The sequence below is a fragment of the Gorilla gorilla genome, chromosome 2, assembly GCF_029281585.2.
Source record: "Gorilla gorilla gorilla isolate KB3781 chromosome 2, NHGRI_mGorGor1-v2.1_pri, whole genome shotgun sequence".
Taxonomy (NCBI): domain Eukaryota; kingdom Metazoa; phylum Chordata; class Mammalia; order Primates; family Hominidae; genus Gorilla; species Gorilla gorilla.
In genome coordinates this window covers 112,114,530-112,135,620 of record NC_086017.1, presented here as the reverse complement: position 1 = coordinate 112,135,620, position 21,091 = coordinate 112,114,530, and the positions used below count along the sequence as shown (strand labels likewise).

Sequence of the window (21,091 nt, the reverse complement as noted above, 5' to 3'; positions counted from 1 at the left end):
AGGAATGCTTTTACACTGCTGGTGGGAATGAAAATTAGTTCAAGTATTGTGGAACACAGTGTGGTGATTCCTCAAGGGTCTAGAACCAGAAAAACCATTTGACCCAGCAATCCCATTATTGGGTATATACCCAAATGAATATAAATCATTCTGCTATAAAGACACATGCACATGTATGTTTATTGCAGCACTATTTACAATAGCAAAGACATGGAACCAATCCAAATGCCCATCAATGAGAGACTGGATAAAGAAAACGTGGTGCATATACACCATGGAATACTATGCAGCCATAAAAAGGAATGAGAGCATGTCCTTTGCAGAGACATGGATGAAGCTGGAAGCCATCATCCTCAGCATACTAACCCAGGAACAGAAAACCAAACACTGCATGTTCTCATTGATAAGTGGGAGTTGAACAGTGAGAACACATGGACAAAGGAAGGGGAACAACATAAACCAGGGCTAGTCGGGGGGTGGGGGCCAAGGTGAGGGAGAGCATTAGGACAAATAGCTAATGCATGCGGGGCTTGAAACCTAGATGATGGGTTGATAGGTGCAGCAAACCACCATGGCACATGTATACCTACGTAACAAACCTACACATTCTACACTTGTATCCCGGAACTCAAAGTAAAAGTAAATAAATAAATAAATAAAAATAAATTTAAAGTGCTATTCCAGTGAGCATATTAGTAATAAGTAAGCAAAACAGCCTTCTTGCTGATATGGATAAAGTTTTAGTGGTCGGAGTGGAAGATCAAATCAGCCATAACATTCCCTTAACCAAAGCCAGATCCAGAGCAAGGCTTCACTCTTTTCAATTCTATGAAGGCTGAGAGAGGCGAGGAAGCTTCAGAAGAATAGTTGGAAGATAGCAGAGGTTGGTTTATGTAGTTAAGAAAAGAAGCTATCTTTATAACATAAGCAAGTGCTGATGCAGAAGCTGTAGCAAGTTGTCTAGAAGATCTGGCTAAGATAATTTATGAAGGTGGCTACATGGAACAACAGATTTTTAATGTGGATGAAGCAGCCTTCTATTGGACAAAGATGCCATCTAGAACTTCGATAGCTAGAGAGAAGTCAATACCTGGCTTCAATGAAGGACAGACTGAATTTCTTGTTATGGGATAATGCAGCTAGTGACTTAAATTAGAAGGCAATACTTATTTACCATGCCAAAAATCCTAGGGCCCTTAAGAAATATGCTAAATCTACTCTACTTATGCTCTATAAATGGAACAAAAAAGTCCGATGGCACCACATCTGTTTACAGTACGGTTTACTGAATCTTTTAAGCCCACCTTTGAAACCTACTGCTCAGAAATTTTTTTTTTCCAAGTATCACTGCTTCTGGGTTATGCTCATAGCCACCCAAGAGCTCTGATGGGGATGTACAAGGAGATTAATGTTGTCTTTATGCTTGCCAATACGATATTTATTCTGCAGCCCATGGAGTAAGGAGTAATTTCAACTTTTCAGTGTTGTGATTTTAGAAATACTTTTCATACAGCTGCCGTAGATAGTGATTTCTTTGATGGATCTAGGCAAAGTGAACTGAAAATCTTCAGGAAAGGATTTACCATCTAGATGGCACTGACAACATTCATGACTCAATAGGTGAGATCAAAATACCAACATTAATAGGGATTTGGAAGACATTGATTCCGACTCTCATGGATGACTTCGAGGGGTTCAAGACTTCAGTAGAGGAAGTAACTGCAGATGTGGTGGAAATAGCAAGAGAACTAGACGTAGAAGTACAGCCTGAAGATGAGGCTAAATTGCTACAATTTCATAATAATACTTGAATGAATGAGAAATTTCTTCTTATGAATGAGCAAAGAAAGTTGTTCCTTCAGATGGAATCTACTTCTGGTAAAGATGCTGTGAACAGTATTGAAATGACAATAAAGGATTTAGACTATTAGATAAACTCAGTTGATAAAGAAGTGACAGGATTTGAGAAGACTGACTCCAATTTTAAGAGAACTTTTAGATAAAATGTTGTCAACTGCATTACATATCACAGGGAACTCTTTAGTGAAAGAAAAAGTCAATTGACGGGGCCAAATTCATTGTTGTCTTATTTTTATGAAATTGCCACAGTTACCTCAATCATCAGCAGCCATCATTTTGATTAGTCAGCAGCCATCAACTTGGAGGCAAGACCCTCCAGAAGCAGAAAGATGATGACTTGCTGAAAGCTCAGAGGATTGTTTGCATTTTTTAGCAATAAAGTATTTTAAAATTAAGGTATATACCTTTTTTAGATGTAATGTTATTGCACTTTTAATAGACTACAGTATAATGTAAGCATAACTTTTATATACACTAGGAAACCAAAAAATATGTGACTTGCTTTATTGGGATATTTGCTTTATTGAGCTTTTATTTGGTCTGGAACCAAACCTGTAATATATCAGAGGTATGCCTGTAATTGAAACCATGAGAGTGGCTGAGATTATTCTGGGAGAGTCTGTAGAGCAAGAAGAGCAGTGAGTCATTTCTAAATGCAATGAGAGGTATTTAGAATAACAGTCTCTTTGTTTTACTGATGAGGAAATTGAGGCCTGGCACCAGAGAGATTTTGGGACTTTCCTATATAGCTAAGGAGGGGAGACTGGAACTTGGAACTGGGTCTCCTGATTCCAAGTCACTATTCCTTCTATCATATTGATCTCGAAATAACAATCCTAATTTAGGGGAAACTTGCAGGAAATTTGCTTTAGAATGCCCCTGGGGGATAATCCAATTATGGATATGATATGTCTTTTTTGTCTGAATTCTGTAGAAACAAACATCAATTATTTTATCCACATGTTTACATTGTTCTAGGATGAGAATTACTATAAATACATTAGATAAAAAATTATTTGATTCTAAATCCATGGCAGGTTTATGTAAAACTCTGCAAGTCTATAACTTTTATACGTTTATAAAATGATTGGCAGATCAAGCCTGTTATTTGAGCCCATTAAGAAAGAACATAGGAACTTCTGTGCATATATAAGCAGAGACTGAATGTCAGGGTGTTGCTATAGTTACAAAACAAACTTGGTATCATTATTACCTGTTTTAATCACTTGTCTAACCATAGAGAGTACTAACATAGATTCTACCATGGTAGGGCAGTAGTGGTCTCTATGAAATAAGTTTTATTTACTCCTTAATAACTGTTGTTAACTCAGTCATTTTTATATCTTTGTTTTCCTTAGAAACTGACTTATGCAAAGGAAACTGTAAGCAGGTGAGTGTCTCTTTTTCCCAAAATTCATGTTTGGCAACACAGATGTGTCATAGCCTAATTCAAGACTCACCCCAAATTTAATGGTGCCTTTCTATTTTCTTGCCAGTTCGCAATGACCAGGCCTGTGGATAAGTCCCAAATATTTTTTCTCATTCCCAAGCCACCTTTCTTTTCAGACCATGACCACAGCCACTGTGTGCATTTGCTGTCTGAACTTATTGTGAGGCAAACTTGCTCCTCTCTTAGATAAGAAAACAGATTTGTGGTTTATATGGAGTGACCTATTGTTGTTGAGGTTTAAAGGCTAATGATGAAATTGTTATGAAATTGTACACCACAGTGGAGAATAGTTTATTAAATGATGGGTGGTGCTATGGATCAATTTATTGACTATTGATGATTATGTTCTTGAAACATAGGAATAGCATAACCTATTATGATTCTTGACTCTGTTCACTGTGGGCTTAGAGCTAAGGTCGTTTCTGGCTTCTGGGAAGTATTAGTACAAAGAAGATCACAGAAGGTAAGGGATTTTGAGCCTATAGGGGCTAAAGCTTTCCAATTCTATTCATCCTCAGAGCATCTAAATTATAACAGCATGTGGGTAGTTACATAGGAAGGTAACACTAGAGCATGCAATCCAGGTCATAGTTCAGAATTTTGCCTCAAATTAGAGGGAAGGACAGATTGAAAAAACCAAGTAGGTGAGTAAGTGTACAGAGATCCAACCTGGGCATCAGAGTCAGGGCAAAACCATAAATGGAATATATATGTGGGTGGTAGTGGGGTATATCCAGGTTTCAAATCAAACACAAATGAATAGGAAAGAAGTGGGACTCTGTGTGGTCTTATTCAAACAGCCAATGGCACTGAGTCTATACCAGGGTGTGGGATTGAGCATTTACTTAAATATGGGGCCATGTGGTCTCTTGGGTGTGGTTTACTCTGTTTTATTTTTTCATTTATTTATTTAGAGATGGGGTCTTGCTCTGTCACCCAGGCTGGAGTGCAGTGGCATGATCACACCTCACTGCAGCCTCGTGCTCCCAGGCTTAAGTGATCCTCCACTTCTGCCTCCCAAGTAGTTGGGACTACAGGCACACACCATCATGCCCAGCTAACTTTTTTGTATTTTTCTGTAGAAACAGGGTTTTGCTATGTTGTCCAGGCTAGTTTTGATCTCCTGGGCTCAAGCAATTGGCCCGCCTCAGCCTCCCAAAGTGTTGGGATTGATTGCAGGTGTGAGCCACTATGCCTGGCCGGGTGTGGTTTCTTCACCACAGAGAGGCAGAGCTCAGAGATTCCTTGTGATTGCCATTGCAACAGACAGTGGATTTGTAAATCTATAGTTGTAATGATAGAACTAGAAGGAACCTTAGAGGTCACCTCATCCAACTTTCACAGTCTATTGGCTCGATTAACTTCTCTAAGCTCTAAGTTCATTGTGCCCGAAGCTATATCAATCATTTTGTCACAAATCTGTTTCTTTCTACGTTCCTCTCATCAGTGAATGAATGGCATTATCATCCATCTAGTTGCCCATATTCTTTTCTCTTTCTTTCTCCTTTCCTTCTCTTCTCCTATTTTCTAATTATCTCTTGATTCCATCCATTTCTCTCTGACCCCACAGTCCCTATACTAATTCATATAATCAACACTTATTTCCTGGTACAAAGGCTTGCCAAGAGGTCTCTCTACTTCCCTCTGAGCCCTCCTCTCCACCCTGGCCAGAAATCTTCAAAAGAATAAATTTGATCATGTGCCTCTCCTCTGTAAGACAATTTAATAGTTCCTCATTGCTTTTAAGATCAAAATTAACATGACCCCCAAGGCTCTTCACAGTTAGGCCTGTGCCCAGCCTCATCTGTCTCAGTTTCCTTCTCAAACTCTATGGTTCAGCCATAGTTTTTTAGAGTACCCTTGAGCCATTATGTTTCCATATTTGTTGCCTGACTAACATTATCAAACATGTAATAGCATTTTAACATTTATTGATTGCTTACAGTATACTAGATATTTTACATGTATTAATTTATTTAATCCTCTGAGTTTAGCCCTCTGAATTATGTACTTTTACTATCTTTATTTGATAGATGAAGAAACAGTATTAGAGTTTAAATAACTCAAGGTAATCCAGGTCATTTGATTCTTAAGCATCTGATTTTTAACCTCTATTAATACTGCCTTTTACTGTGTAAAATATGTCACCTCACTTAATTATTACAATAACAACAACCAAAAACCTAAGTTAGTAATACCCTTACAGGAATCCAAAATATGAATAAAATCAGTAATTGCACAAAATACCTAAAGCCTGACTCTTCTTGAAAAACCTACCATGTAGCCTTTAGCAGGTTTCTGTAGGATCCTGATGAATGAATAAAAAAAGTATCTTACTCATTTTTGTAACCCTAATAGGTAACATTCTTGAGGAAATGAACTGTGTTTTAGGATTTGTTGTAAGCTCTACATTAACTAGCACCAAGCGTGTATGTAGTATAATCTTAATATGTACAGTTTATATTGCTTTGGTTGACTTTGTTTAACCAATCAGACCAATATCAAAACATACTTGTGTTCGTAGTGTAGCATATGTGCACACACACCCATACATAGAGAGACGGAAGAGAAATCAATTCGAAAGGATGACTTAAAAAATTTAGCTTTTATTTTAGATATTAAGGATACATGTGTAGGATTGTTACATGGGTATATTGGACCTAGGTAGTGAGCATAGTACCCAATATGTAGTTTTTCAACCCACACCTACCCGCCTTCTAGTAGTCCACAGTGTCTATTGTTCCTATGTTTATATCCATATATGCTCAGTGTTTACCTCTCACTTATAAGTGAGAACATGCAGTATTTGGCTTTCTGTTCCTATATTAATTCACTTAGGATTATGGCCTCCAATTCCATCCAAGTTGCTGCAAAGGACATGAGTTCATTCTTTTTCATCGCTGCATAGTATTCCATGGTGTATATGTACCATATTTTCTTCATCCAATCCACCATTGATGGGCACCTTGATTGATTCCATGTTTTTGCTGTTATGAATAGCTAATGATGAACATATGAGTGCATGTGGCTTTTTGATATAATGATATGGGATTGCTGGTTTGAATGGTAGCTCTGTTTTAAGTTCTTTGAGAAATCTCCAAACTGCTTTCACAGTGGCTGAACTAATTTACATTCCTACTAATAGTATATAAGCATTTCTTTTTCTCTGCAACCTCATCAACATCTGTTATTTTCTCACTTTTTAGTAGCCATTCTGACTGGTGTGAGATGGTATTTCATTGTAGTTTTGATTTGCATTTCCCTGAGTGTTACTGATGCTGAGCATTTTTTCATATATTGACCTCATGTATGTCTTCTTTTGAGAAGTGTCTGTTCCTTTGCCTACTTTTTAATGGGGTTATTTGCTTTTTGCTGGTTGAATTGTTTAAATTCCCTATAGATTCTGGATATTAGACCTTTGTCAGATGCCTAGTTTGTGAATATTTTCTCCCATTCTGTAGGTTGTCTGTTTAGTATGTTGATAGTTTATTTTGCTGTGCAAAAGCTCTTTAGTTTAATGAAGTCCCACTTGTCAATTTTTGTTTTTGTTGCAATTGCTTTTGGGGGCTTGGCCATAAATTCTTTGCCAAGACCAATGTTGAAAAAGATATTTTCTAAGTTTTCTTCTAGAATTTTTATAGTTTGAGGTCTTACATTTAAATATTTAATCAATTTTTAGTTAATTTTGGTATATGATAAAAGGTAGGATTCCAGTTTTTTTTATTCTACATATGGCTAGCCAGTTATCCCAGCAGCATTTATTGAATGGGGAGTCCTTTCCCCATTGTTCATTTTTGTCAGACTTGTTGAAGATCAGATGGTTGTAGATGTGAAGCTTTATTTCTGAGTTTTCTATCCTGTTCCATTGGTCTATTTGTCTGTTTTTGTACCAGTACCATTCTGTTTTGGTTACTGTAGCCTTATAGTGTGGTTGGGAGTTGGATAGTGTGATGCCTCTGGCTTTGTTCTTTTTGCTTAGGATACTTCAGCTATTCAGGCTCTTTTTTGGTTCCACATGAATTTTAAAGTAGCTTTTTCTAATTCTGTGAAGAATGACATTGCTAGTATGATAGGAATAGCATTGAATCTGTAAATTGCTTTAGGCAGTATGGTCATTTTAATGACATTGATTCTTCCAATCCATGAGCATGAGACTTTTTTGATTGATTCAGCTTTGGGTGTGGCCAAGGTTGCCACATTGTAAATTTTGCAAAGGCTATGTTTCCATATTAATTAATCATGGTTACAAGCTAAGTACATTTTGTTCCAACAGATTCTGTGTTACTATACCCTGACAGTAACACAATATTCCTGAAAACCTAACTTCAGACCTTACTGGATTTCATCATTCAAAGAGGAAAAATTTAGATCTGTGCTTTTTTCCTGCTAAGGGATTTATTTCTTGCATAATGTATCAACTAATAAATACCTGATCACAGTGCACCTCATTCACAACTACTAGGAGGTGATTAGAGAAGGAGGGGAAATGAATGAAAGTCTATTAATTGGCTAAAGCATAATGGGTTTTCTCTGGAGCTGCCCCAAATTGATCATCTCATTCATTTCCTTGGGTTCTCCTGCCTGCTGATTCAAACTGTCCCATCTTTCTGTGCATCAGCTGGAAACAAACACCTTCATTCTCTCCTTCACCATCCCAACTCCCAAGAGGAATTTTTACAAAGAAGATAGAATGATTCTGCTCATGTGAAGAGAAAGTTTTCCATCATAAGAACTAGCCTATAATGCAGCACATGCCATTGGAAGCTAGACTGCTAATGCAAGGCATATATAGTGTGAGTACATATATCTACAAATGTTGAGGCAGTATAATTTCCAAGCATTCAAAGTACTGATATGCACTTGAATGTTAAAACATCATAAAGATGCCAAGGGGAAGAGAGATGAGACTTTTTCTTCATTATCTTGTCATAGAATTAGGCTGGTAGACTTCATGGTAGACCACTATAAGAGGTAGACCATAATTTATTTTTCTGGATTGGATATTGAAGCATGCCATTTCACTCTAAATCTGGGCCTAATAACTAAAAATACTAACATATCAGCAGTTACTTAGAATATTGTAAAAAGCTTCTTACTTACAAGAATGGACAATGATATTTGCCCTTTTAAATGTTTTAGAATAACCATACTCAATAATCACCTAATTAGAGTCATTTTAATAAAATTAAAAACATTAGCTAATACTAATGTATTAGTTATAGGCCAGACATTGTTCTAGGTACTTTATTACTTGTATTAATTTACTTAATCCTCTGAACAATATAATGAGGTAGGTATTAATATTATCCTTCTCTTAAAGAGAAGGAAATTATGGCATAGAGAATTTAAGGGACTTGTCCAAGGTCACAAAGCCAGTATTCAACCCCTATGCTATAATGCATATGTATTTAAATTATTAGAATATTTTACATCATTCAGAGATTAAAAAATCAGTTTTCTTTGTTGTACATATATGTGTGTGAATGAGAAAGACAAACATGAAGAATGAAAAAAAGTATTTAAATGGTTTCTATAATTTACATACTAAAAGCCCAGACTTCATCACTACACCATGTATCCATGTCACAAAATAGCACTTGTACCCCCTAAATCTACCAAAATTTATAAAAATTTAAAATTAAAAATGATATAATGAACTTTTCTATAGATATTTGTACCAATTTCAAAATCATATCTGCTGAAATTCAAAGGAGCTAACTTCAAATGAAGAAAGATTTAGAAAGTAACTACTTTATATTAGACAGACTTCTCCATGATAATGTTTCTTAAACCATCAGTTGTCAGCATATTGAACACGTACCATGTGGCCTGGCTGTGAGTCCATGCAATAAGGCAGTATATGAGAGAGACAGAGCTGTAGACAGGAGAGATATTGAAATTTTAGTGTTTGTCTTATCAACAACTTGTGCTAAATCTTGGTTGTTTCACTTTAAATAAAAATACCTGTTTCTCAGGCTTTAGGAAAACATCAAATGATCAAGAATAGGATTCCTAGAAGAGCAGGAAGTCTATGTCTTTCTGTGTCTGTAGCACATTCAGTGAGAGTAGGGGCAGAATGTACTGATCCCTGTGTGTCTTTCTGTCAGGGATGTGGCCTAGTGCAGCGTTATCCTTTTGGTGCACACTGGCAGTACTCTTGGGGCAAAGATGGACCAGTAGAGGGATAGTGGTGTTACTCCCTGACCTCTTATGAGATGACATATCCCCAACCCTACCATCATCCCTTACACATCTGCATTTATAGACATAGAGAGCTTTACATTTTTTTTTTTTTTTTTTTTTTTGAGACGGAGTCTCGCTCTGTCGCCCAGGCTGGAGTGCAGTGGTGCAATCTCGGCTCACTGCAAGCTCCGCCTCCTGGGTTCACGCCATTCTCCTGCCTCAGCCTCCCGAGTAGCTGGGACTACAGGCGCCCGCCACTGCGCCCGGCTAATTTTTTGTATTTTTAGTAGAGATGGGGTTTCACCGTGGTCTCGATCTCCTGACCTCGTGATCCGCCCACCTCGGCCTCCCAAAGTGCTGGGATTACAGGCGTGAGCCACCGCGCCCGGCCCGAGAGCTTTACATTTTAACAAGATTTTTTACATTTAATTGTCACAATTACCCTATGAAATTTTTATAGGATGAAATTCTCTGAGTTCACAAAACTTAATGAGACTTGTTTACAATTCCAGTCGTTAAGTGACAGAAAAATGGAACTATCAAGTTAGTTAACAGTCTCTGGGACATTCTAGCAATGTCAGCAAAAGGAAAGTTAACTAATTTGATGGTTGTGGTTTATTAGAAAGCAAGAATTCAGTAATGGTTCTATTTTTTTACAGTTTTGTTTCTTTAAAAAAAAGGTTAAATTATGAAATATCTCAGACATAGAGACAAATATTAAGCCTACTCTGACTCTGGCCCTCTCAAACTTGTGCTGCAGGAGATGATGGTAACTACAGTAAGCAGATGGCATTGGAAGTGCATTGAAATCCTGTGTGCACAGCTAGGACAAGGAATATTACTTCTTTTAGAAACTGCTAGGCACAGATTTTGAGTCTGTCCTAAATATACATGAATTTGTTTGTTTAATGCCTACTAAGGATATGTATGCATTCTCCTTTTGCCATTCAAATGATTTTTTTTGTTGTTGTTGTTCATATTGATAAATAAATCTTGATTTAGTTTCTTGAATTGAATATTAGAATTTGTTTACCAATAAAAATATTGATTCATTGGATTCATTAAAACAATGAGTCTCTTTTACTGGAAAGTTCTCTACTCTCTGGGAAGGTTTACTAAGAAGAGCACTGGACTGGGCATCAAGAGACTTTTTCTTTTTGCCTCTACCTGGCTACTTTGATTTTGGATAAATGACTCAAACAATCTGATGCAATGTTTTTTATCTATAAACTGAGAATATGGAAGACAACTCATATTTATGATGACATCTCTATGTGAATGTCAAGTAGACATTTCAAACTCAACACATCCACAACTGAACTCCTGGTTCTCCCATGCCCCCAACCCAATTAACTCTGCATTTCTATTGGTGACAACTTTATTGTGTCTGTCATGCAGATCAAAACTTTGTGATCATGCTTTATATTTCCGTTTCTCCCACACCTCACATCCAATCCATCAAGAAATTCTGTTGCCTGTAGATTCAAAATATATCTCGAATCCGATCACTTTTCACCATCTTCACTGCCACCACCCTGGTATGAGCCACCAGCATCTTTTATTCTTATAATAGCTTCTTAACATGTCTAACCCTTTCCCAACTACAGTACATTTTCAACACAGCAGCCAGAGTTATTTTTTATTTTTCTTATTAGTCTATATATTCGTCAGCTAAAGGGATTTTAACATTTGCTTAGAACAGTGTTTATCAAACTTTTCTCCCAAAGTCCTCAATGGCAGAAAATATGGGCAGTATAGCTCAGAGTTTTTTGTTTTGTTTTGTTTTTGCAAATCCAAACTTCCTTTTCTTTTCTTAAGACTTCATGCACTCTTTTGTATTTTGCTATGTAGTATATATCAGTATGTATAAATTTTATATAAATTGATTTATTTCCTCAAATATCACACAAAATGGAAGCTTTGGAAATGGAGCCAAGTCTACTCTGTGGCTTCTGGCCATCTACTGTATACTCTGTATATATGTACCATGTTGGAAAGAGTCTTAGAACAAACAAATTTATGGGGTTTATTCAAAAACTTTCCATGAAAACAAAACACCTTCATCATATAGTTAGTTCTACTATAACATGATATATTATTTCCTAAAAATTGTTGAAAATCATGCGATAAAAACTACAGGGGCAATGGGAATAATAAAGTTAGGGGCACAATACCCAAAAACTTTGTCAACAATACATTTTTTTAAAAAAGGAAACTAGTGGCTGGCGTGGTGGCTCAACGCCTGTAATCCCAGCACTTTGGGAGGCTGAGGCAGGCAGATTACTTGAGATCAGGAGTTCAAGACCAGCCTGGCCAACATGGTGAAATCCCGTCTCTACAAAAATACAAAAAAAATTAGCCAGGCATGGTGGCGTGCACCTGTAATCCTGACTGCTCAGGAGGCTAAGGCAGGAGAATAGCTTGAACCTGAGAGGCAGAGGTTGCAGTGAGCCGGGATTGCGCCACTGCACTCCAGCCTGGGCAACAACAGAGTGAGACTCCATCTCAAAAACAAACAAAAAGTAACCTAATAAAAATGGTGGCACAGTTTACATGTCCCATGTGGTTAAGAAATACACAAATACCATAATAAATATGTCACTTAACCTTGATGAATTTCTGACATTTGTTCGTAAAATTGGACACTGGAAAGATTGTAGCTTATAAATTATTGTAAAGTGATGGAAGGAGAGTTATGTGAAGAAGGACAGAAAGTTGTAACACTATACGAGGGTAGGTGTGGTTCATAACTCATGGGTGAACTAAGGTAGCTGGAAGATGTCTGAAGTGTTGGGCATGAGAGTGCTTGGTGTATTCCTACGTGGTCTCTGTTCATCTGGGTGGTTTTGTTTGTTCATCTAGTGTTTCTCACAATGAAATTGGGTATAGGTAAAGGAGAAATCTGTATTATGCTCAACTGTTTCTTAATATATTAATCATGTTGAAACAAATTTACAAATAAATAGCATAGCAGAACTGACTGTATGTATCATGTATCTCTATTGATAAGTCACTGCCTGTACTAGGTATAAATAATAGAGGATACAAGATATTCACTATTCTTAGAAAATAAGACATATAAAGAAATAACAATACATAACTAAAATATAAGTGAATTTTGAAAATTAAAAAGTTTGTATTCTGCCTGAAACTAGGGCAGATGAGGTTGAAGTGGGGTGGAGACTGCCGACTGTGGGAGATGCTGAAGGGGGTGACGTGGGGCTAGCTCACACTGGGAGTGATACCATAGGAGTGGCCTAAGAATTTACTCAGCCTATCTTTCTCCGCCTGAATATTACCATCATCCATTAAAACCCTTATTTGCCCACAATTTCCATGGACCACAAAGCCAAATATATATTTTTTTCAGCAAATATTTTATTCTCTTTGGGATGACATGTGTCACTACTCCATTAACTCCTGTTTCCACTATTCAAATTTATTTTTATAAATTTTTTGAGATTATTTTTGTATTCTCTGTGTAAAGAGATTCTTGTATTAGTTTTCTACTGCTGCTTTAACTAATTAGTCTGACCTTGGCAGCTTAAAACAACATAGATTATCTTATAGTTCTGCAGATCAAAAGCTTCCTTTGGGTCTCAAAGTATCAGCAGGGCTGTGTTCCTTTTTAGAAGCTGTAGGGGAGAATCTGTTTTCTTGCCTTTTCTAGCTTCTACAGACCACCCACATTTCTTGGCTCATGGCCCACTTCCATCTTCAAAGACAGCAATGGCCGGTGGAGTCTCTCTCACATTCCATCACTCTGACTTTCTTCTGTCTCCCTCTTCCACATGAAAGGGTCCCTGTGATTACATGGAGCCTACTGGATAACCCAGCATACTCTGCCTATTTTAAGATCTGCCGATTAGCAAGCTTAATTCTACTTGCAACCTTAATTCCCCTCTCTGGGAATTAAGATATGGCCCTCTTTGGGAGGTTAGTATTCTGCCAATCACAATTCTCTGTAATTTAAATTGCAGACCTCTATGCAAACTCTAATACATCTGCTAATGTATGTCTTGCACCAAATACTCTGCTATATCCTATTTTAAACATCTCCTGCTATCAGTTGCCAACTCTTAAAAAGAACATTTTCTGCCTGTATTCAGGAACTTAAATTCTGTCTTTCCTCTTAGAAACCTCTGCCTGTCATTGTTTTTCTCTTTCTCCTGAGTCTCCAACTTCCTTCTTTACTAACTCTTTCCCTTTAGTATTTAAACATGCTGAAGTCCCTCTCATGTTACCTATTTTTAAAATAGCCCGCATTTATCTCCATTATAGCCAGACATCTTGAAGGAATGTCCACTTAGCTCCAATCACTCCTTAAACTCCTGCCATCTGGTTTTACGGTTACATCCCCAATAACGAGTGCAAGGCTCATCCTAGGATATGTGCTTACTAAATATTTGTTAAATTAATAACAGAATTTCTACCTAATCACCCAAGTCTATTATCAGGTCTCTGGTGATATTCTCAGTATAAGGACTGCTCTTTGGGATTGTGTGTGTGTGTCTCAATTAATTTACATTTGTAGCTGAGAATTGTAGTTGAGAATACCCATCATGGATCACTATATATATATCATTTTTTTTTTTTTTTTGCAACAGTCTCGCTCTGTCACCCAGGCTGGAGTGCAGTGGCCCAATCTCAGCCCACTGCAACCTCCACCTCCGAGGTTCAAGCGATTCTCCTGCCTCAGCCTCCCGAGTAGCTGGGATTACAGGCATGTGCCACTATGCCCGGCTAATTTTTGTATGTTTTTTAGTAGAGATGGGGTTTCGCCATGTTGGCCAGGCTGGTTTCGAACTCCTGACCTCAGGTGATCCGTCCACCTCGGCCTCCCAAAGTGCTGTGATTACAGGCATGAGCCACTGTGCCTGGCCTATATATATATATTTTCAGCAAATGTTTTATTCTGTTTGGGATGATATATGTCACTGTCCCATTAACCCCTGTTTTATATTTCTTTAGCATTTCATACTTTTTCTGATGCTTCTGCATATAATATTTTATTTAATTTTTGTCAACACCTTCTTGAAATAGGCAGACGTGGAGGTGTTCTTGTTTCAAAGGGTAAGTTTTTGAGGCCCAGAGCAAGTAAGGTATTTCCCTAAATCATACACAAAGTTAATGATACATCTAGGACTAGCACTCAGGTTTCTTAACTCCTTTCTTTGAGTTCTTTTGTGGTCACATGTGATTATAGTAACATATTCGAGAGCAAAGCAAAGTATAGAAGATATCAAGGGGAGCAGGAATCTGCATATGAACCTGTGCTTGGCTTGTTTTACAATGTCTTTAAATATATGTTCTATGTGGCTGTGAGCAGCTGTTGACATGATCCCACCTGAATTCCATTGACATGATTAGGTAGTAGTGGTGAAGAATGAATAATGTGCTGGATGAAATGAGGAGAGGAGATAGTAAGGGGTTGTATGTTATTAGTATTAAGCTAAAGATCTTAGCTGAACAGCTTCAACTTTGTGGTTTGACTTAGAAATTAAGTAGTATTTCTCTTTCCAAACTCAATACACCTCTGTGTTCTAGTACTGTGGTGAGTGACATTTTAAAGGATCTCTGCAGGGGGAATACTTAATGAAAACATGTAAAAGGATTCTTGTCGTTAAGTGTTCTTTACTGTCTCTTGAAAGGAGAGTGGGTGGTTGAGGGATTAAGAGTTGGAGTGTCGGCAAGTGATTTAAATTACTAAGAGTTTCCTACTTATCACTATTAAAATAATGTTATTTTGAATTCAGCAAGGTGAAATCTAGTTCAACTGAAGTAAACTTCTCCATTCTGAATGCTTGCTTAGTTAGAGAAATAGCGTAAATTTGATTTGACGTCGGAGACAATTTAACTCACCCCAGGTGAAGTCCGGTTTCTCTGCTACCTCATTGCAACATCCTATTCGAGTTGCTGTGTTGTGCTTTCAAACCTTTGCCTTATTGTGATCCTTATATCTGGTTGCTCTCCATAGAGCAACTCTAACCGGGTTCCCCTTCCTCTTTCTGGGACCTTACACACTGACTTTTAGGTCATTTAGTTTTTATAGGCCAGTATCATGAAGGCCAAGTGAAACCCTTCTAAAGAGTAGGGATCACATAAGGGCCATGTTGTGAAGCAGTGATTTGAGATGAGTAAGAATGAGGTTTCTGGCATCCAGTGGGCCTATTTTACATAACAGCTTCTCCATCGGCTTAGCTGTGTGACCCTGAGCAAATTCTTAACCTCTTCTAGCATTAGTTTCCTCATCAGTCTAAATGGGATCATAGGATCTCCTTCTTAAGGTGGTTGCCAGAATTAAGTTAGTTAACCTAAATAAAGCACTTAGCAGTGTATGACACATGATGAGGGCTCAGTAAAGTTAGTTGTAATTATTCTTGCTGTTATTATTGAAAGAGAACTGGATACAATTAGGAATTTTTGTGTGAGCCTGGGAAAGTTTCTTTACCTGTTTGGACCTTATTTCTTTCATCTATGAAATGAAGGTACTGGGAAGGAGTACTGCCATGTGGACAAGTGATGGACCCTATTCAGGCCTGATTATGTTAATGTTTCTTCCGAATGCATCTGAATCCCATTTTTTTCAGCTCCATCCTCTGTAACCCAAGAAGCCTCTTAATGCTTCCTCATCACTCATGCTGTCCTCTGCTCATCAAAATAACTTGTCCAGATGTCATATCCCTTTAGGTTCTTCCAGATGAAACTTAATAAGCAATTTTATGCAAATGTGCTCTAAATAAACAATACTGATGAGTTTTGTGTAATAGTTTAACATCTTACTTTTTTAGATAGAATTTTTAAAACCAGAAGGATCTTTATGGTGAAGTTTTTTTTTTTTTTAACTTATGTTTCTCGAATTTTCTGCCAAAGCCTGGGCATTTAGAAAACATGCCCCTAATTTACCATCCCATACCAGCTCCAATCATAAAATGTCTTTGAATTATCATATTTTATCTTCATATTCACTTAAACTTTATATTCTATTCCATAATGTAGCTATGTTTGTTATAATATTAAAACGTTTTAAATTATACATCAGTTCTTATTTAGCTCCTAACCTGTTTAAGCTTGTAGTAAAACTGATGCCTCAAAGTGTGTGCCATGTTTATCTCCAGGCTTTGAGTACCTCTGTAATCTACTTTAGAGCAGTAGGTTGATCTAAAGGTGTGTGGCTCTGAAGATGTGACTTACTGGGCACATCACAGACCTGGGCACGTCTATGAGGGAGATGTTTTTGACTGTTGATCAAATTACTTTAGGAAGTTGACTTGGTAGCATTGAAGAGAGTTTTTATTTATTTATTTATTTAGAGGCAGAGTCTTCCTCTGTCACCCAGGCTGGAGTGCAGTGGCACAATCTTGGCTCACTGCAGCCTCTGCCTCCTGGGTTCAAGTGATTCTCATACCTCAGCCTCCTGAGTAGCTGGGATTACAGGCATGTGCCACCATGCCTGGCTAATTTTTTTATTTTTAGTAGAGACGGGGTTTCACCGTGTTGGCCAGGCTGGTCTCGAACTGCTGGCCTCAAGTGATTGACCCGCCTGGACCTCTCAAAGTGCTGGGATTACAGGCATGAGCCACTGTGCCCGACTTGAAGAGAGTTTTTAATTGCTATGAGTTGAAAACAGACAATCACCACTGATCCAATATCTTTGGAAAAGGTTAAGGGAATAGCCCTTTTCCTCTTAGGACATGTGTACAAACTTGAAAATTCTAAAATGTTCCCAGATTACTGTAATTTAACTTTTATAGCTTTGGGATATGTGAAAATATGGACTTGTGGAAACCTATTTTCTTTCCTTTAGGAGGAGAGGCTTTCTTAGATTATCTTCTGATCTCTTCTTATCTTTGCTTGCAATTGCAGAGTGGCATGGTAAAACAACAGCCAGGAGACCTGATGCCTGTTAGCAATGGGGCCTACAGCAAATAATTTCTCTAAGCTTGACTTTCTTTATATAAATAGGTTTTATGATTTCAATGATCTCTCAGATGAGATCAGGTGTGTGGTTTTATGTTCCTTCTAGCAGCCACTACTTTCTTGTCTATACTACTTGTCTCATCTGTAATTATTGATTTAGTGTGTATAATTTCTATGAGACTGTAACCTTCATATACAATGGGTGTTTTGCTCACAATTATATGCCAAGTAACTTCTACATTGCCTGGCACATAGTATTCATTTATCCCCAAAATATGTTTTTAATGCCTACTAAATGGCGGGTACTGTTTTAGGCACTGGAAAATACAGCAGGAATATATTACTCAAGGTCTCCAATCTCATGCAGTTTAGATTCTTAATACATTCCTGTTCAATAGAACATCTGTGGTGATGGAAATGTTCTTTACCATCTTGTCCAGTATGATGGCCATTAACCACATGCAGCTATTAAGCACTTGAAATGTGGCAGGTGTAAATGAGGAACTGAGTTTTTAACTTGGTTTAATTTTAATTAAATTGCTATGCATGTCCAGTGGCTACCATTTTGGGCAATATTGTGCTAGAGGACTAAGGCATTAGAGACAGAGATAAATAAGAAGATAAATAAAATTTCACATAGTGATAAGAACTGAGAAGAGAGAAAACAGGGTGATGCAAAGATAACTAGGGAAGAATTCTAGGTAGGGTGATTCTAGTGGAGTAGGCATCAATAAATATAAAATAAATGAATTATGAAGTTTTAATTTTAAAAACTTTGCTTTTTGGTACTTTTGCTTGGGAGCCCTTAATTGGTGATCTAGTGCTTTCCTTTTTGGAAAACAACCCCAAAAATCCCAAAATAAACTCTCATGTGTCTGTCATTTTATTAACTGCAATCATTTTTTTTTCTAGCTCTGAACTGTCTTCTCCAGTTCCTGTTGGTGATACTTCAACATTGGGAGGTATACTTTTGTGTCTTTATTCACTTTTCTTTTAAAATTATTTATGGTTTAAGACAGTCTCACAAACAAGTACATTTTTTGCAGCTTACTTTTTAAAAATATGAGATTTCTCTTTTTTAATATGTTTTTCAAGAGTCTCAAGAAAAAAGTAATTTTTAAAAATTTATTTTATGGCATTATGTTGTGGGTACCTAAAACTCCTTAATCATTAAGTATATAATACAAGTCAGAACACCACTTAAAACAAATGTATGAGCTAGTGAATTATTTTAAGGCAAACACTCTGTAGCCACCACTAATGTCAAAACGTAGAACCATTCTAACGCCACCATTTGTCATTCGTCCCATGAGAGGTTCCCAGAGTAAGGATTTTCTTATTGCATTCTGTGGTATAGTTTAACATGTTCCTTTGCCCAGTATATTTCTTGTAAATTGGTAATTCATTTCTTTATTTTTAATTAAAAAACCCCACAAACTTCTCTGTGTTAGAAATTTCAAACATCTACAAAAATAGAATAACATGATAAGGTCCAGTTTTAACACTTGTCAATTCACAACCAATTTCCAACCTTTACCCACTTCTCCTCTCTGGTAGAGGAGTTACTTCTTTTAGTATGTGTCCCCTTTACTAGATAGCTCCTTAAGTAGAGGAATATTGTCTTTGTGTTCCTGGTGTCTTGTGCAGAGTCTGGCATATAGTAGGTGCTCAATATATGCTTGTTGAACATACCACAATTATTTCTTGTTCTGAGAAGGCTCCATACAAATATGTCTTGAGGTTAGAATGCACCAAATTTCCCGGACAATAAAACAAACTATTTATAGGAATGGTTTTTGAAGTCAGTTCCTTATTTCCTGATAGGAATACTGACTTAATCGAGGACTGAATTCATGCATATGTTTTTGCTTTTCTTTTTAGACACTACTCTCAGTGTTCCACATCCAGGGGTGGATGCCTATGAAGGTGCCTCAGAGAGCAGCTTGGAAAGGCCAGAGGAGAGTGTGAGTGATGCTCTGTTTTGTTAGTTAGTTTCTAACATGGAACATAGAGATTAAGAGAGAGTTTATCTCCCATTGCTGGACTACACAGGACTTCATGTAGTGTCCTGTTAGAAAAATGACATGGATCCTAAAACCAGTACATTAAAAACAATTTTGAGATTCCTTGGAGAACTGAGTAAATCTGCTCTTATTGGTGAGTTTTTGGTGAGAGCTTCGAATTATAAATGAAGTGGACTGTCATTGAGGTAAGCCCACTGCCTCTTGTGGCCTCTGTGACATGATTTTCTATGGTGGTTTTGCCTATGTTCTTCTCACCCTTAATAGACCAGATCTTAGCCTTCTTTAGTGGGTAATAATATACATTTTATGTAGTTTAAAAGTCAAAAAGTACCATGCATTGTGAATGTACCATTATTAATAGAAACCTGTCCACTAAACAACACTAAATCCTATAGCTGAGTCTCTATCACAAAAGATACATACAGGTTAACAAAAAATTTACACATTGCCCAGGAATATAGAAACATTTTGTTGGATATTTAAATACTGCATTTAAAAAATTAGGGGGTTCACAAATCCTGCTTTTTTTTTTAATATAGAGCAAACTGACAAAACATATCCACTAGGAAGAGGCAATTTAGTTATCTTGCACCTTCACTTCCCAACGTGGACATTTTAACTTACATGAAATCAGGTTAAGTTGCTCCACTCTGCCTCATCACCCTCCCTGTCACTGAACAAGGCTGGTGGTAATCCCTAGAGTGGATACCCGAATCAATACTTTTATCCTAAGTATAACCGTGTTCCAAGTAGATGGTGCTAGCAAATATTGGCATTTGATAAATATTTGTGAATGAATGAATAAAAAGTGATACTGCAGCTCTGAACTTGAGGCAGAATAGCTATGATTTAGATCTGGAAACATTTATAGAATGAGATATAATTCACTTTAATAGAAATTAAGGAATTGTATGCAATCAATTGGAACATTAATATCCAAAACAGAGGATTTAAGCCAATTTATAGAACCAGTAGGAAAACAAAACAATATAGAGATACCTAACAAAAATTAGTTTGCTGTAGCTCTGGTTCAAAATGAAGCCCAAGGTAGTTTTATTGTGCACCTATTTTCCTAATGCATTTTCCCATCTACTCTTCTAGAAATTATATACCATATTTCAGTTCTGTTGGGATTTATCCTATAAATTATAATGTGTATTCAACCTAACAAATTTTAAGTTTTTCAACGTCTTTATTCTTCTCCTGAGCAACATAGGAACATTAGAACATTGTAATTCAAATGATCATTTTGCTGACCTGTATGCTGCTTTTCAGTATTTTTGTTCTTTCTCTTTTTTATTCTACTAATTAGACTGTATTATATTCTACTTATACAGCTAAAATTTGTTTAAGATTTACCCAGATGTTTACTATTTTATTAATTTATTTTATTTATTTATTATTTTTTTGAAATGGAGTCTTGCTCCGTCACCCAGGCTGGAGTGCAGTGGATCTTGGCTCACTAAAACCTCCGCCTCCCAGGTTCAAGTGATTCTCCTGCCTCAGCCTCCTGAGTAGCTGGGATTACAGATGCATACTACCATGCCCAGCTAATTTTGTATTTTTAGTAGAGATGGAGTTTCGGTTGGCCAGGCTGGTCTTGAACTCCTGACCTCAAGTGATCTGCCCACCTCGGCCTCCCAAAGTGCTGAGA

At 37.1% G+C, this 21,091-nt stretch overlaps 1 protein-coding gene across 1 annotated transcript in view; it reads left to right on the top strand.

The window, feature by feature from the left end:
• The window catches only part of IMPG2 (interphotoreceptor matrix proteoglycan 2), a 94,871-nt gene that overhangs the window by 26,149 nt on the left and 47,631 nt on the right, over positions 1-21,091 (top strand). The window contains exons 4-6 of the mRNA XM_004035982.4: positions 3,219-3,250; positions 18,326-18,375; positions 19,295-19,377. Coding sequence (XP_004036030.4) covers positions 3,219-3,250; positions 18,326-18,375; positions 19,295-19,377 — 165 coding nt within the window. The remainder of the gene's footprint in view (positions 1-3,218; positions 3,251-18,325; positions 18,376-19,294; positions 19,378-21,091) is intronic.